This window comes from Thamnophis sirtalis, unplaced genomic scaffold, assembly GCF_051295495.1.
Source record: "Thamnophis sirtalis isolate CommonGarterSnake01/CBP01778 unplaced genomic scaffold, rThaSir2_p1.2 scaffold_1, whole genome shotgun sequence".
NCBI lineage: Eukaryota > Metazoa > Chordata > Lepidosauria > Squamata > Natricidae > Thamnophis > Thamnophis sirtalis.
In genome coordinates, this window is record NW_028261381.1 from 19958931 (window position 1) to 19974354 (window position 15424).

The 15424-nt window shown below is 35.4% G+C and overlaps 1 protein-coding gene across 1 annotated transcript in view; it reads left to right on the top strand.

Moving 5' to 3' along the window:
* The window catches only part of TTN (titin), a 310344-nt gene that overhangs the window by 144602 nt on the left and 150318 nt on the right, over positions 1 to 15424 (top strand). The window contains exons 137-164 of the mRNA XM_087705592.1: positions 119 to 202; positions 1030 to 1107; positions 1336 to 1410; positions 1920 to 1976; positions 3165 to 3257; positions 3585 to 3659; positions 4129 to 4194; positions 4753 to 4818; positions 4982 to 5056; positions 5244 to 5318; positions 5486 to 5563; positions 5961 to 6035; positions 6417 to 6482; positions 6665 to 6745; positions 6922 to 6987; positions 7403 to 7525; positions 7914 to 7988; positions 8896 to 8970; positions 9151 to 9225; positions 9402 to 9467; positions 9716 to 9790; positions 10001 to 10066; positions 10809 to 10874; positions 11072 to 11137; positions 11729 to 11800; positions 12643 to 13005; positions 14526 to 14606; positions 14814 to 14897. Coding sequence (XP_087561718.1) covers positions 119 to 202; positions 1030 to 1107; positions 1336 to 1410; positions 1920 to 1976; positions 3165 to 3257; positions 3585 to 3659; positions 4129 to 4194; positions 4753 to 4818; positions 4982 to 5056; positions 5244 to 5318; positions 5486 to 5563; positions 5961 to 6035; positions 6417 to 6482; positions 6665 to 6745; positions 6922 to 6987; positions 7403 to 7525; positions 7914 to 7988; positions 8896 to 8970; positions 9151 to 9225; positions 9402 to 9467; positions 9716 to 9790; positions 10001 to 10066; positions 10809 to 10874; positions 11072 to 11137; positions 11729 to 11800; positions 12643 to 13005; positions 14526 to 14606; positions 14814 to 14897 — 2397 coding nt within the window. The remainder of the gene's footprint in view (positions 1 to 118; positions 203 to 1029; positions 1108 to 1335; positions 1411 to 1919; positions 1977 to 3164; positions 3258 to 3584; positions 3660 to 4128; positions 4195 to 4752; positions 4819 to 4981; positions 5057 to 5243; positions 5319 to 5485; positions 5564 to 5960; positions 6036 to 6416; positions 6483 to 6664; positions 6746 to 6921; positions 6988 to 7402; positions 7526 to 7913; positions 7989 to 8895; positions 8971 to 9150; positions 9226 to 9401; positions 9468 to 9715; positions 9791 to 10000; positions 10067 to 10808; positions 10875 to 11071; positions 11138 to 11728; positions 11801 to 12642; positions 13006 to 14525; positions 14607 to 14813; positions 14898 to 15424) is intronic.

Below are 15424 nucleotides of genomic sequence, written 5' to 3' on the forward strand. Positions count from 1 at the left end.
TACCTGTGACAGATAAAAAGGAGTGAAGCCATAGTTAACATCTTGACTTTTGGACCCCACTGTGGATGCCCATGTCTTCCTCTGAGCCTAACTTTCAAATATAATTCTATCTTTAAAGTTCCCGAAGCCCCTAAGAAACCTGTGCCTGAGAAAAAGAAACCTGTGCCTGTTCCCAAGAAAAAGGAAGCTCCCCCAGCCAAAGGTATATTGCATTTTCCTCATCTTCATTTTCCTTTTCATAAGTTTTTAAGAGCAGGAAAGACATTGGATGAGCGGGTGGAGAATTATTGCAGATCTATTCTTTTTGTAGTAGCGTCCAACGTAGTTGAGTCCTTTTTATTTATGTATTTATTTTCCACCTTTATTACCGGCAGTTCTTGACTTACGACCACAATTGAGCCCAAAATTTATGCGGTTAAGTGAGACATATGTGAATTGAGTTTTGCTCCATTTAACGACCTTTCTTGCCACAATTGTTAAATGAATCACTTCAGTTGATAAGTTAGTAACCTGGTGGTGAAGTGAATCTGGCTTCCCCATTGACTTTGCTTGTGAGAAGGTCACAAAAGGTGATCACATGACCTTGGGACACATCAATGGTCATAAGTATGAACCAGTTGCCAAGCGTCTGAATCCTGATCACATGATCATGGGGATACTACAAAGGTCGTAACTGTGAAAATGGTCATATGTCATTTTTTTTCAGTGCCGTTGTAACTTCACGGTCACTAAATGAACTGTTGTAAGTCAAGGAATACTTGTATTTTGATAAATAATTTGAGGTGGCAAACATACCTAATACTACTTTCCTCCTATGTTCCCCAAAACAACAAACCTGTGAGGTGGGTTGGGCTGAGAGAGAGAGAGGGACTGGCACAAAGTCATCCAGCTGGTTTTCATGCCTAAGGAGGGACTAGAACTCCCAAGTCTCCTGGCCTCTAGACAGCACTTTACCCACTAGACCAAACTGTCCTTGTCTGTGATGTTTAATATGCTATAACATATTCATCTCAAACCTTATCTCTAAAGTGCCTGAAGTGCCAAAGAAACCTGTCCCTGAGGAAAAGGTTCCTGTGCCCAAAAGGAAAGAAGCTCCACCAGCTAAAGGTACATCACTTTGGAATTTAACCTGTACAAATTCATGTAACAATCCTTGTGTCCTTTTGTGTTTGTGTGTGTGTATGCTTTTAAACACAATGCACCAAGAAAGCTTGTCCCTGGTCTTTTCAAGTGGTCTTTATGTCTGTATTTTGGTGTCTTTGGGACTATTCTCTGCTTTGTTGCCAAAATGGAACCCCACACTCAAAAGTATTTCTGTATTTTTTTCAATCAAAGTGCCTAAGAAACCGGTACCTGAAGAGAAAGTGCATGTTCCTGTCCGTAAACGAGTAGAAGAACCTCCTGCTGAAGGTATATCATCTTGTGAGGCAAACATATATAGTAATTCACTTGGTCTATATATTAAGCAAAAAGTGTTCAAGCCAAAACAAGCAGTTTACAACAACAGCTGATAATTTCTGTCAGTCCCATTTTGTAAGTCCCTAAACCTTTTGGGTTCAGCTGCTGCAGTTCTACCATTCCGGTTTTGATTCTTTCACTTTCCCACTTTGCTTTGCTTTTATTATATTCTGCTTTGAATAAGATCGATTTGCCAATTAATCTGTGCGGAAATAGGTGGAGAACTGCCTCTACCTGAAGCTACCTGAAAGAGCACTCTTAAATTATACATGGATATTCAACTGTTTGCCCACACCCCACCCCACCCCATGGAACTTGCAAATATGTGTCACATATGACTTTCGAAGTGGATTTGTAATTATGATCCTCTAACCTATAGTAGGGTTTGCCTTTTGCTCTTCTACCTCCTTCTTTTTCTTTGTGATATGTTTCAAACATCAAATTTCTTAATATCTTTAAAGTGCCTGAGATCTTTGAGGAAGAAGAAATTGAAGCTGAGGTGCCTTTGCCAGCTAAAGGTATACCAACTTGTTCTGTAAAGAAGGGCTTGTTTATCTTGGATATTGCTGTTGCATGTTCTTTACATGTGTCATTTTTATGGTCTTTGGGTTGATGACAATTCATTTACAAATTGTTTCTTAAAATTTAAAAACAAACACTTCTTGAAGGAGACATGCCAACAAAATGTACATCAACGTCTTTCACCTTATCAAAAACTTTTTGGATACCACCAGAATCAATATCAGTCTCTATTTCATTTCATTTTATTTTATTATTTTGCTACAAATATTCTCTTCTGTTGGAAAGACACCAGTATTTTTCATTGTACATTCCAAATAAATTATGTGACCTGATATTATGCATTTTTACTTAGTCATAAATCCCATTGAGTTCAATGGAATGGATTTCTAATCCATTAGTCTGCAGCAAAAGCTGCAGATTTCAATTCATTCTCGGAAATTTATATTTAAAACACCAGCGTGAAAATATTTTTATAATACAAAACAACATGAGAGGGAGAAGCATTTAAAAAAAGAGTTTAATAGAAATTGTATGTTAAAATATGTATATATTTAGGATAGTTTCTTAAAGTTTCCCCAGTACTCTCTCATGGCTCACCAAATCAAAATATTTGCCAGCCTATGTTGAAAAGTACTATAATATTAAAATCCCATCAAACAATTGTGAGGGGTAGTAGCAGAAAAAGTATCAGTTTTATTTTTAACACAGTAAATATTTAAAAATATAACTCATAGAAACAAAGCCTTTTTTCAGATCCTCTGCATTTTTTTTTAAGTGAAAAGGGATCCTTAGAAGAAAAAAAGTTTAAAAACAATTAGCTTAAGAGAATAAACACACACAAGCCCCAAATGATAGAGAGAATTGCAAATTAAAATGGGCCTATTTTGAGAAAGGTTTTTTTGATGCAGTACATACATGACATCTAATTATGTTTTAAGGAACATTTTGGATTTATTTCCAAATAAATCCAAATCATGCTAGGCTTTTTTTTCATTATTATTTAGTTTGAGAATCAGTTTTCCAAGCACCCTGAGTAGAATCTGGCAGAAAGCTGGTGCTAATGGCTCTTCTTGCATGTTCTTGGCTTACACTGCGTTAAAACAGTGGTTGTGCCTTACTGTGTTTTATTCACTGCATCTATTAATGAGACTTAAGTCTAAATCTGAACAAAAAATGTTTTCAAGTGCCAGAAGTACCTAAGAAAGTTATACCAGCAAAGAAGATTCCTGAACCTGTTCCCAAAAAAGTGGAGCCACCACCACCACCTGTTGCAAAAGGTACTTTGACAGCATCATGATTTATTCTTCTGTTATGCTAATGAAAGGGCTAAGTGGACTTCACTGTTTCTTTCCTACCAAGTATAATAGAATTATATTAGCTGTGCTTTTGAATTACATAGCAAATACTCTTATGTGCTTTCTATCTGCAAACATTTTAACCTGATAGAGGTGCCCCTGAATTACTCAACTTCTAAGTCCTTTTTCTTAACCATTTCTGCAAATGTCTGGCTTAATCCAACCATACTTCACTCTCTTAAAAAATTCTTGTTGTCATTATCTTCCCATCGGGGCCTCAAATCAAACTCTCCCAACTATTTTTTTAAGTTCCTGAAGTTCCCAAACCCGTTCCAGAAGAGAAAGTGCCTGCTCCCAAAAAGGTGCCACCTCCACCAGCCAAAGGTACATCTAATATTTGAACCTGTGTGAAAATAAATTATCATGGGCTGTACTTGTTGTTCATATTCCTCAATTAAGTTTAAAACAAAACCCATGTTTCTAAGTTTTATGTTTTCTTGTACATCTGTACATGTTGAGTTGCAGAGTAATTCTTAAAACAAGAAGACCATCTCTTTTTAAAGTGCCCGAAGAGGAAGTGCCTGTTCCCAAGAAAGTGTCACCTCCAGCAGTTAAAGATATATCTAGCATTTAAAATAATTATATTAAAACTTTAACACTAATAATGTCAATATGGCCAATATTTGCCACCGTAGTTTAAAGATTTCTGACATTATTGGCATTCTTATTCTTACGTATTAGACACCAATATTGCCACCGTAGTTTAAAGATTTCTGACATCTTATATGTTTGTCCATGGTGATCTGAGCTCAACATCTTTAAGTAAAAATAATCTATCCTTCAATTCTTAAAGTTCCCAAACCTGTCCCAGAAGAGGAAGTGCCCGTTCCCAAAAAAGTGCCAGCTCCACCAGCCAAAGGTATATTTAATATTTATAAACAGTAAGAAAGAACACCAAGATTGATATTCATCTATATTCTTAAGTACAGGTAGTCCTCGATTTACAACAGTTCATTTAGTGACTTTTCGAGGTTACAACGGCACTGAAAAAGTGACTTATGGTCATTTTTCACGCTTACAATGTTGCAGCATCCCCATGGTCAGGTGATCAAAATTCAGATGCTTGGCAACTGGTTCATATTTATGACCGTTCCAGTGTCCCAAGGTCATGAGATCTTCTTTTGTGACCTTCTGGCCAGCAAACTCAATGCAGAATCCAGATTCACTCAACAACGATGTTGCTAATTTAACAACCGCAGGGATTCACTTAACAAATGTGGCCAGAAAAGTTGTAAAATGGGGTAAAACATACTTCACAAATGTTTCCCCTTAGCAACATAAATTTTGGGTTCAATCCTGGTCGTAATTCAAGGACTACCTGCATACTGTAGTTCAAGTTTTTGTGATATCTTATGCTTATCTATGGTGAGTTGAACTCAAATCTTAAAAGAAAATCCATCTCTTTCAATTTCTGAAGTTCCCAAACCTGTCCCAGAAGAGAAAGTCCCTGTTCCCAAAAAAGTGCCAGCTCCACCAACTAAAGGTATGCCCAATTAAAACAGTAATATGAAAAAAAAGACATTAACATTAATGTTACTTGTCATCTGTGTTATTAGACATTGGTACTTCAAAGTCTGTGATTTCTTATATGTTTGTACCTGTTGAGACCAACATCTTTATAAAAATCTTCCATATTATCTTAAAAGTGCCTGAAGTTCCTAAACCTGTCGTGGAAGAGGAAGTACCTGTTTCCAGAAAGGTGCCATCTCCACCAGCCAAAGGTACATATTATATTTCGAAAAAACATTTACATCACTATTACTTGTCATCCTTATTCTTAAATGTTAGACACCAATATTGCTAAAGTAATTCAACATTTTCTGATACTTTATATCTTTCTGGATTGAGCTGAATAGCTTAAAGAAAAGACATCTATCTTTCAATTAAAAAAAATATCTTTTTTCAAAGTGCCTGAAGTTCCCAAACCAGTCCCAGAAGAAAAAATACCTGTTCCCAAAAAAGTGCCACCTCCAAAAGCTAAAGGTATGTCTTATCTGAAGAGTAATATGAAGAAACGTTAGCATTAATATTGCTTGTCATCCATGTTATTAGACATGAATTTTGGTAGTTCAAAGTTTTGTGATGTCTTATGTGTTTGTCCATGCTGAAAATCTTTTTTAAAAAAACATCCTCCATACTATCTTTAAAAGTGCCTGAAGTTCCCACACCTGTCCCAGAAGAGGAAGTGCCTATTCCCAAAAAGGTTCCAGCACCACCACCAGCCAAAGGTACCTGTGAAATTTGGGACAGTACTAAAAAGTTATAAGTGTTGTCATTGCTTGTCACTGACATAGACGAGTGTCGGTATTTAAATTTTGTCATATCTTGTTTGTTTGTCCATGTTGAGACAAAAATCTTTAAGAATTCTTATAATCTTTACGCTATATAAGATTGCAAATGAATTCCAGAAACCAATCTGATTTTGCCTTTAAAGGCAACAACTCGCCGTGTCAAGTGTACATCTTGTCTTTAAAACCTCTTAAAACAAATAAATGTTGATGGTATTTGTCATTAATCTTTGTCAGTCAAGTACATTATATCCATATTTTGTAGTTTAAACTTCTATTAAGTTTGTTCATATTGACTTGAATACATAATACTTAAAAAAACATACTATTTTCAAAGTGCCTAAAGTTCCCAAACCAGTCCCAGAAGAGGAAGTCCCAGTTCCCAAAAAAGTGCCAGCTCCACCAGCCAAAGGTATATCTAATATTTATAACATCATGGAAAACACTAATGTTCACTCATATTCTTAAGTATTAGTGTTAGAATGTATTTTGTTGGAATATATATTTTATACAACAACTATAGCAGTATTCAGCTAGCAGATGGCAGTGTTTACAAGTTTGGATCTATAGTATATACTTTATGTCCCTTTGTTCTAAGAAAACTTTCCTGTTTCCTGTTATAGTTAAGCAGTAAAGCACATGGTGATTGTACACTGTTTGATCTGTAGTGCTATATATAAAGAGAATTTCTAACAATTAGACAACAATAACTAATAGTTCAATATTTTATAGTATCTTCTGGTGACTTGAGACCAAAAACATTTTTAAAAATTAAAAATTCCTTTTTTTAAAGTGCCCAAACCTGTCCCAGAAGAGAAAGTGCCTGTTCCCAAAAAGGTGCCAGCTCCTCCAGCTAAAGGTACAGGTGGAATTTGTAACACTGTTAAAACAAAATTCACAATATATTTCATAGTAATTCTTCTGTTAAGGGTTAAATGTCCTAATTAATGCTTCATATCCTTGAGTTGTCTTGAGTTGACATTTGTCAATAGTGAATTGATAACAAAATCTTAAAATAAGAAAATCCTATATTTTTTAAAGTGCCTGAAGTTCCTATACCAGTTGTAGAAGAAGAAGAAGAAGTGCCCATTCCTAAAAAAGTACCAGCTCCACCAGCCAAAGGTACATCTAACTTTTGAAAAAATAATATGGAAAGAACTTTAATAGTGACGTGATGTCTCATCTTTATTCTTGAGCATAAGATATAAATACTGGTAGTTCAAAGTTTTGTCATGTTTGTCCATGGTGAGTTGAGCTCAAAATCTTACAGACAAAAAATTGTCTTTCAATCCCTGAAGTTCCCAAACGTGTTCCAGAAGAGAAAGTGCCTGTTGCTAAAAAGGTGCCAGCTCCGCCAGCTAAAGGTACATGTAAAATATATAAGTCTATGAAAAAACATAAATATTGAATATTGACAGTATCTGCAGCATTGTTAAATATTAAGCACTAATATCAGCACGTGGTGTTTTGTGATGCTTTGTATGTTATCCAAGTTCTTATCAAAATCTTTTTTTTTTAAATGCTTTATTTAAATTGTCTGCAATTGTCATCATGTTATGTGCGAGAATGTTTCTTTCCTCTTAAAGTGTTAGGTGCTCTTGCCAAATATTCATTTAATACTTAAAATATCTTGAAAACAAATGTGGGCTGTATGTATCATTAATATTTTAAGTTTCAAACACCAGTGCTGCAAGCTTTTAGGTCTTCCATATTTGTTTGTGTTGATCTGAAATAAATAAAAAATATTCATTCTAAAAAAAAATCATACTGTTTTTCAAGTCCCTGAAGTTCCCAAAGTAGTGGAGGAAGAGGTAATAGAGGAAGAGGTAGTGGAGGAAGAGGTAGTGGAGGAAGAGGAAATATTTGAAGTTCCCAAAAAAGTTCCAGCTCCACCAGCCAAAGGTACATCTAATATTTATAATGAAGGACTAATTTTGGCATTCCTTATCATTCAAATGCCTGACAATGAGTCACCAATATCAGTAGTTTAAAGTTTGTGAAGTCTTGCGTGTTTGTTGTCCCTAGTGAGCTGAGCTCAAAATCTTACAGAAAATAAATCTATCTTTCGAATCCCTTCAGTTTCCAAACCTATTCCTGAAAAACTGCCAGCTCTATCTGTTGAGTCGTTGCATAGAATATTTATAGCAATTGGGGAAAATGTTGATGTCAGCTGTCATACATCTTCATAAATATTAAATACCAATTTCTGTTAAAAATATCTAGCAGCTTGTATGCTAGTCCATGCTGATTTGAGATCAAACCTTTAAAAAGGAATCATCTCTTTTTAAAGTGCCTGAAGTTCCCAAGCCTGTCCCAGAAGAAAAAGTAACGGTTCCCAAAAAAGTACCAGCTCCACCAGCCAAAGGTATATGTGAAACCTGAACCAGTATTAAAGAAAATACTGTGTTGATGTTGCTAGTCATGTATCTTCTTCAGTTGAATGTTAAACAACAAAATTAATAGCTTAAAGTTTTACTGTGTCTTGTATTGTCTATCCATGTTGACTTGAGACCGACATCTTTTTTTCAAAAAAATCTTCCTATCTTGAAAGTGCCCAAGGTTTCCAGATATATCCAGGAAGATAAAAAGTGCCCATTCTCAAAGAAGTACCCATTGCATGCTTCAAATATTTATGATAGTATGCAAAAAAAAAAAAGAATTACTTCTCATCCATATCCTTAAACATTGGACAAAAATCTTGCTAGTTCAAAGTTTTGTGCTAACTTGTACATTTGTTATAGTAAGCTGAGCTCTATCTCTTAAAGAAAAAATATCTACCTTTCAAGTCCCTAAAATTCCCAATCTTGTTCCAGAAGGAAAAGTGCCAGAAGGTCCTCAAATGTTCCCGCTCCACCAGTTAAAGTTTGTTCCCACCTAATTTTCGAAAATGGGGGTGGGTGGGATGACATTACCTGAATTTGAGGAGACTGAAGTAGAAACAGGAGGAATTTAGACAGAAACCATCCACAACTAATGGAGACGTTCAACCTTAAGTCTGAGTTATGAAAAGCCTAGAAAGAAGAGTCAGACTCCACTTCAATAAACTCTTTAATAACAGAGAACGGGTGGTTACTGTTGTGGTATCCAGAATTCTTTAACTCTTGCCTTAAAGGCTTTCACAATGTCTACATGATTCTTGCTTCCTTCATCATGCGATGCAATATTGGGCTTGATAGTTCTTCAGCGTTTTGTAATGTCTGCTACTGTATGTTTCACTTTGGTGACTTGAGAACAAAATCTTTATTAAAAATCGTTAAATCTTTTTTTCCAAGTCCCTGAAGTTCCAAAACCTATCCCAGAAGAGAAAGTGCCAGTTCCCAAAAAGGTGCCACCTCCACCAGCCAAAGGTACAGATGAAATTTGTAACCATGTGAAAAAAAAATGTTGACAATATATATCACTTACATTCTTCAGTTAAGGGTTAAACACAAAGAACAGAAAATTCAACATTTTGCATTGTTTTCTATATTTGGCCATGATGAGCTAAGAACAAAACCTTGAAATAAGAATACCATCTCTTTTTAAAGTTCCTGAAGTTCCCAAAGCTGTCCCAGAAGAGAAAGTGGCTGTTCCCAAGAAAGTTCCACCTCCACCAGCCAAAGGTACATCTATCATTTATAACAGTAAAAGGAAAACATTAAGATTAAATTTTCATGTCATCTATAATGTTTAGCACCAGCATTGGTAGTCCAAAACATATAATGCCTTATATGTTTATCAATGGTGGGATGAGCTCAACCTCCTAAAAGAAAATGTATCTGTCTTTCAATCCCTGAAGTTCCCAAACCTGTCCCAGAAGAGGAAGTGCCAGTTCCTAAAAAAGTGCCACCTCCAACAGCCAAAGGTACATCTAATATGTGTAATAGTAGTATGAAAAAAATGTTGACATTACTTCTCATCTTTATTCCTAAGTGGTAGACACCAATATAGTCTATTCTTACGTAGACACCAATAGACTAGTTCATAGTTTTTGTGTATCTTGTATGTTTGTCCAAAATCTATTAAACCAAAATCTTGTGATGTCTTACGTGTTTGTCAATGTTGCCTTGAGACCAAAATCTTTTTTAAAAGTCCTCTATACTATCTTTAAAGTGCCTGAAGTTCCCAAACCTCTCCCAGAAGAGAAAGTGGCTGTTCCCAAGAAAGTGCCACCTCCAACAGCCAAAGGTATATCTACCATTTAAAATAGTAATACCAAAATCATTAACACTAACATTACTTGTCATCCTTATTCTTAAGTGGTAGACACCAATACTGTCTATTCTTAAGTAAATATCAATACACTAGTTCCTAGTTTTTGGGTGTCTTATATGTTTGTCCACGTTGAGTTGAGCTCAGAATCTTGAAGAAAAATTATCTGTCTTTCAATTCTTAAAGTTCCCAAACCTGTCCCAGAAGAGGAAGTGCCAGTTCCCAAAAAGGTGCCATCTCCACCAGCTAAAGGTACATCTAACATTTATAATACTAAGAAAGAACCTCAAGATTGGTATTACTTGTCATCTATATTCTTAAATGTTAAATATTGCTATGGTAGTTCAAAGTTTTCTAATATTTTATGTTTGTCCATGGTAAGATGAGCTCAAAATCTTTAAGAAAAAAAATATCGTTCCATTTCTGAACTTATATGTTTGTTCATGGTGAGTTGAGCTCAAAATCTTTTTTAAAAAAACTAACCTTTCAATTCCTGAACTTCCCTAACCTGTCCCAAAAGAGGAAGTGTCCTTTCCCAAAAAAAGTACCACTTCCGTTAGCCAAAGGCATATTCACCATTTTTAAAAGTAGTATAAAAACATTACTTCTCTCCTTTCTTCTTAAGCATTAGGCACCAATATTGGTCATTGAAAGTGTTGTGATGTCTTATGTGTTTGTCCATGTTGACCCAACACACACACACACACACACAAATATATTTTGTGCTATCTTATAAGTACTTGAAATTCCCAAATCTGTCCTGGAATAGAAAGTGCCTTTTCCAAAAGAGGTGCCAGTTCACCAGCCAAAAGTATATCTAATTTTTACTATAGTAATATGAAAAATATTAATGTTGACAATACTTGGGATTCTTATTCTTAAAAGGATTAGAAGCCAATGTTAGTAGGTCTTGTGATGTCTTATATGTTTATATGTCCCTGAGGAGTTAAGCTCAATATCTTTAAGAAAAATATCTATCTTTCAATTCTCAAAGTTCCCAAACCTGTCCCAGAAGAGAAAGTGGCTGTTCCCAAGAAAGTGCCACCTCCAGCAGCCAAAGGTATATCAACCATTTAAAATAGTAATACCAAAATCATTAACACTGACATTACTTGTCAGTGGTAGACACCAATATTGCCTATTCTTAATTAGACACCAATACACTAGTTCATAGCTTTTGGATATCTTATATGTTTGTCCACGTTGAGTTGAGCTCAAAATCTTGAAGAAAAATTATCTGTCTTTCCATTCTTAAAGTTCCCAAACCTGTTCCAGAAGAGGAAGTGACTGTTCCCAAAAAAGTGCCACGTCCACCAGCCAAAGGTACATCTAGTATTTTGAAACTCTGCAGAAAAAATATATATTGATTCAAATGCAAAGGGACAGGATTGTGTTGTATAACAGCATGCATGATCTGGACTATGTGAAGCTATGTTTCCCTTCCCAAAATTGCAGAATCAGAGGTTACCCAATGAAACTGAATCCTGGTAGAATCCGAACAAACAAAAGAAAATGTATTTTTATACATGTAATTCACCGTTGGAATTTGGAATCATGAAATGTAATGCTGGCTACCCATTTGGCTGGCTTTAAATAAGGGTTGGATCAAGTTTCAGAAGTCAAGGGGGGATCAGTGGCTATTAGCTCTGATGAGACTATGGCTGCCTCCAAAGGCCATTGCTAGGAGACCTATGCGCTTCTTTATGCAGTTGGGTATCCACTATAAGAACCCATGCTGAACTAGATGGGTCTGGTTAATAGGGAACTGCTTATGTTTTTATGCTCTTATATTCTTATTGATGCTACCTGTTACCTATATTCTTAAATATTAAGCATCAGTATCAGCCATTCAGAATTTTTTGATGTCTTATATTTTGATCATCAAAAAAAAAAACCTCTGTACTATCTTTAAAGTGCCTGGGGTTCGTAAACCTGAAGAGAAAATGCCTGAAGCTCCCCCCAAAGTGCCAGTTCCTCCAGCCAAAGGTACGCCTATGTATATAAATATTGGAATCATTCACCTTGTCATTGAGCTATCATTTTTGTTGCTCCAGAAAAAAAACTAAAAAAAAATCCCACCAAAGGGTGTTAAAAATATATCCGATATCGGTTCATATTGTCAGTTAAAATACTTGATGTCCAAGTAAGTCTTCCTTGAAAAGAACGTATCCCCTAAAAAAAAAAATTAAATCCACCTATGAAAGGCACAATCCTTACCTGGTTAAAATTTTATTCCACAGTATTACACTTGATATATATACAGCATTGTCAAATACATAGTATGTCAATAATATGTATGTTAAATGTTTGCAAACAAAAACCCCATGAACGCATGTTGTATGTCTCACGTTGCTTTCTTATTCTTTCATTGTAAATCAATGACTATGTAGTCAGTTTCAGTCTTCTAGTCAACTATAGAATTTACTAGATGACTTTGGGATTGTCACTATCTTGCGGGGCGCTTGATGTAAGAATAAAAAAGGAGAGACCTAATCTGAACTCTCAAAGCAAAGTAGAATGTAAAGTTAAATAAAAGTTAAAAAAAAAGAGAAAAATATTCATATCAAAATGTATTTGCTGATACATGAAAAGGCATTTGGTATCTAATAAAACATAAGCATTTCCTCACAAAGATTTGGCAAAAAAAAAAAGTTCATCTTTCCTAATGCCTCCCAGTTTATTTCTGCTGACTAACAATGTTATATGCCAGTTAGGTTACATGTTTATTTTAGAATAAGGTATTATAATTATTTGATACATGTGGGTACTTTGTTTTGAATGGTTTTTATGCAGTCTTTGAAATAATGGCAAGTTAATTCTCTTTAAAGTGCCTGTGATAAGAAAGAAGATTGTTCATAAGGAAAAGGTCATTCCTCCTGCCTCTACTACTGAAGAATATGTTTATGAAGAATATGAGAAGTATGAAACATACGAGGAGGCTGAGGAATACTTGCCAGCAGAAGAAGCTGAAGAAGAATATGCAGAAGTGCGAGAAGAACCTGAAGTTGAGTATTATGAGGAAGTTTCAGAAGAACCTGAAGCTGAGTATTATGAGGAAGCTCCAGAAGAACCTGAAGCTGAAGAGTATAAGGAAACAGTAGAATCAGAGGAATATGAGTATTATGAAGAAGTTCAAGAAGTTAAGGAGACAGAAGAATACGAGGAAGTGTATGAGGTTCCACCAGCCATAGGTACATCAATTCTTTTATTTGTTGTTCCTTGACTGGACTGTCTTTACATATCTTCAATCCACCAACCCCCATTTATTGATTGTATATAGAAGTTTCCATATGAGAATGTATATCAAACCAACTCTCCTGTTGTTACTGGGAATTTTCAAGATAAAATATGGTTATATAGTTATTTATGTATCACATTTAGAAACCACTTATCTCTCTCATAGAGGGACTCTAGACTGTGTACAAATAAATTCTATTATGCAGAGAGCTTTCATAAGTATAAAGGAGAATGGAGTAGAGAGACGTTAATAAATAAATATCCCCTCGCAGCTCACTCACCCCAAGTCAACTACAATATGCTCACTTTAGGAGAAATTACATTTAGGATCAATTTCATAACCTAAATCTTTCCTTTAACAAAATGATAGTTACATGATTTTTTTGTCCCATCCCTCCCGCCTCCCCCATTTTGTACCTTTGAGTTGGTCTCAGCTACAGGTGACTAAATTCACTAGTCTGTGGATTTCCTGGCAACATGTTCTTGGAAGTTTTTTTCCCTTGCCTTCTTCCTTGAATTAAGGAGGAGAGTGTAACCTAAAGTTGGCTTTGAAACCTAAGGCAGGCTAAAAACCTAGTATTCCTTGCTTCTGGTCCAATGCTTTATATTTTAGCTCCATGCCTACTGAAAATGGTAATTTGACGTCTTTGTAAATAATTAGCACTCCTGCTTAAAATGTTTCTCAAGTACCAGAGATGCCTAACGCAAGCATTCCAGAAGTATAAGTCGAAATTATTGTATCTAGGAGAGAAAGATAGATAAATTAGGTTCATAGTTTGTTCTGGAACCCTGAGTTCTCATGTTTCTTTATTAAAGGTAAATAAGGTATTAAAGGGTCATATTCTTTATATTTCCTTTTTCATTAGCATTCCTGATAAAAGCTAGGCCAATTAATTTAATTGTTTAATGCTGAGGAATATATGTATTAAATTAACTAGGTTTTCCTACCACTATCACCATGTATTCATGGGCTTTGAGATTCATAGTGTAGCCTTTATTGTCATTGTACATCATGTATGCAACAAAATTGGTTCATGGGTTTTGAGAATTCATGCTAAATATCTGAAGAAGGGAAAAATTATAGAAGGGGGGGAAATCCAGAATATAAATTTGAACCCCAAAATTTTGGCTCAAGACCAGAAGGCATCTAGCTCTACATGTGCTAGAGCAGTGCAACTTAAAAATGTGTGGCCTTCAACTCCATGCATATTAAAGTCCCTGAGTTTGAGAAACACTGTGCCAGAGAGGTGTCCAATTGTCTGCAGCCCCATTCCTCCCTTCCTGTCCAAACCTCAACTGTTTTAAGAATTATTTTTATTTTGTGATTGGAATGATTGCCCACCATGAATTTGTCTCTTTTTTTTTTTGTTTCTCCCTAAAATCTGAATGAGAGATTCTCAATTTGTTCTTCTTCATTGTTGACTAATCTCTATGTCTAAATCTGTATTTAAAAAATAAATCCATCTTTTTAAAGTGCCTGAAGTTCCGAAGCCAGTCCCGAAAGTAAAAGTACCAACTGCTGTTCCTAAAAAAGAAGTGGCACCACCACCTAAAGGTACTCTTTTTCTTCAGCTACCATTATGAAATAAATTCTGGCTTAATTGCTGACATCTTTTCTCTTTGCTTTGTATGTATTGCTTATGTCGGATTGGGTGCTCACTAAGTATGATCTTAGGTTCTGTTCTTTCCTCATTATTAAGTAACATTCTTCTCAGAATCCTATACAAATCAATGACTAAAAATTATATCTGTATCTTTAAAGTGCCTGAAGTGCCCAAGAAGGCTGTTCCTGAGGAGAAGGTGCCTAAGCCTGTTCCAAAAAGAAAAGAGCCTTTACCACCTAAAGGTACATTGAATATTGACAAGAAAGAAGATTAAAATCTTATATTGATTTTCATCTGTTTGGTGTTAGTGATATTGCCCTGGTTTTGTTTCCGTCTAGACCTTGGGTAAGGGTGGTTGGTGGCCCCTTTGTTGGATGTCAATTGTAAGTGGGAGGATTTGAGGTTCCCTGAATTCCCCATTTTTGGTCTTCTTCCTTTGTGATAGCTGCTTGTGTTGTTGGTTTGTTTCGGTTGTATTGTTTTTTATATTGTTTTGCCACGTTGTGACAAAGATTCCTTATTGAAATCCTATATTTAAATATGAAGTATCTTATCAAACCAAGCAGTGATAGCAGCCACCATGTGATCAGCAATACATTAATTCATTTTTGGCTGCAAAATTAATTGCTTCACCTGCTAACCATTGTATTTTGAAAAGGAAAGTGAAATCATGGCTCTTCTTCTTTTTTGTTCCCTTCTATCGTTGTTCTTTGATGCTGTTTTTGTGTTTTTTCCCCCTTTGTCCTTTGTTTTTTAAAAGGTTGAACAA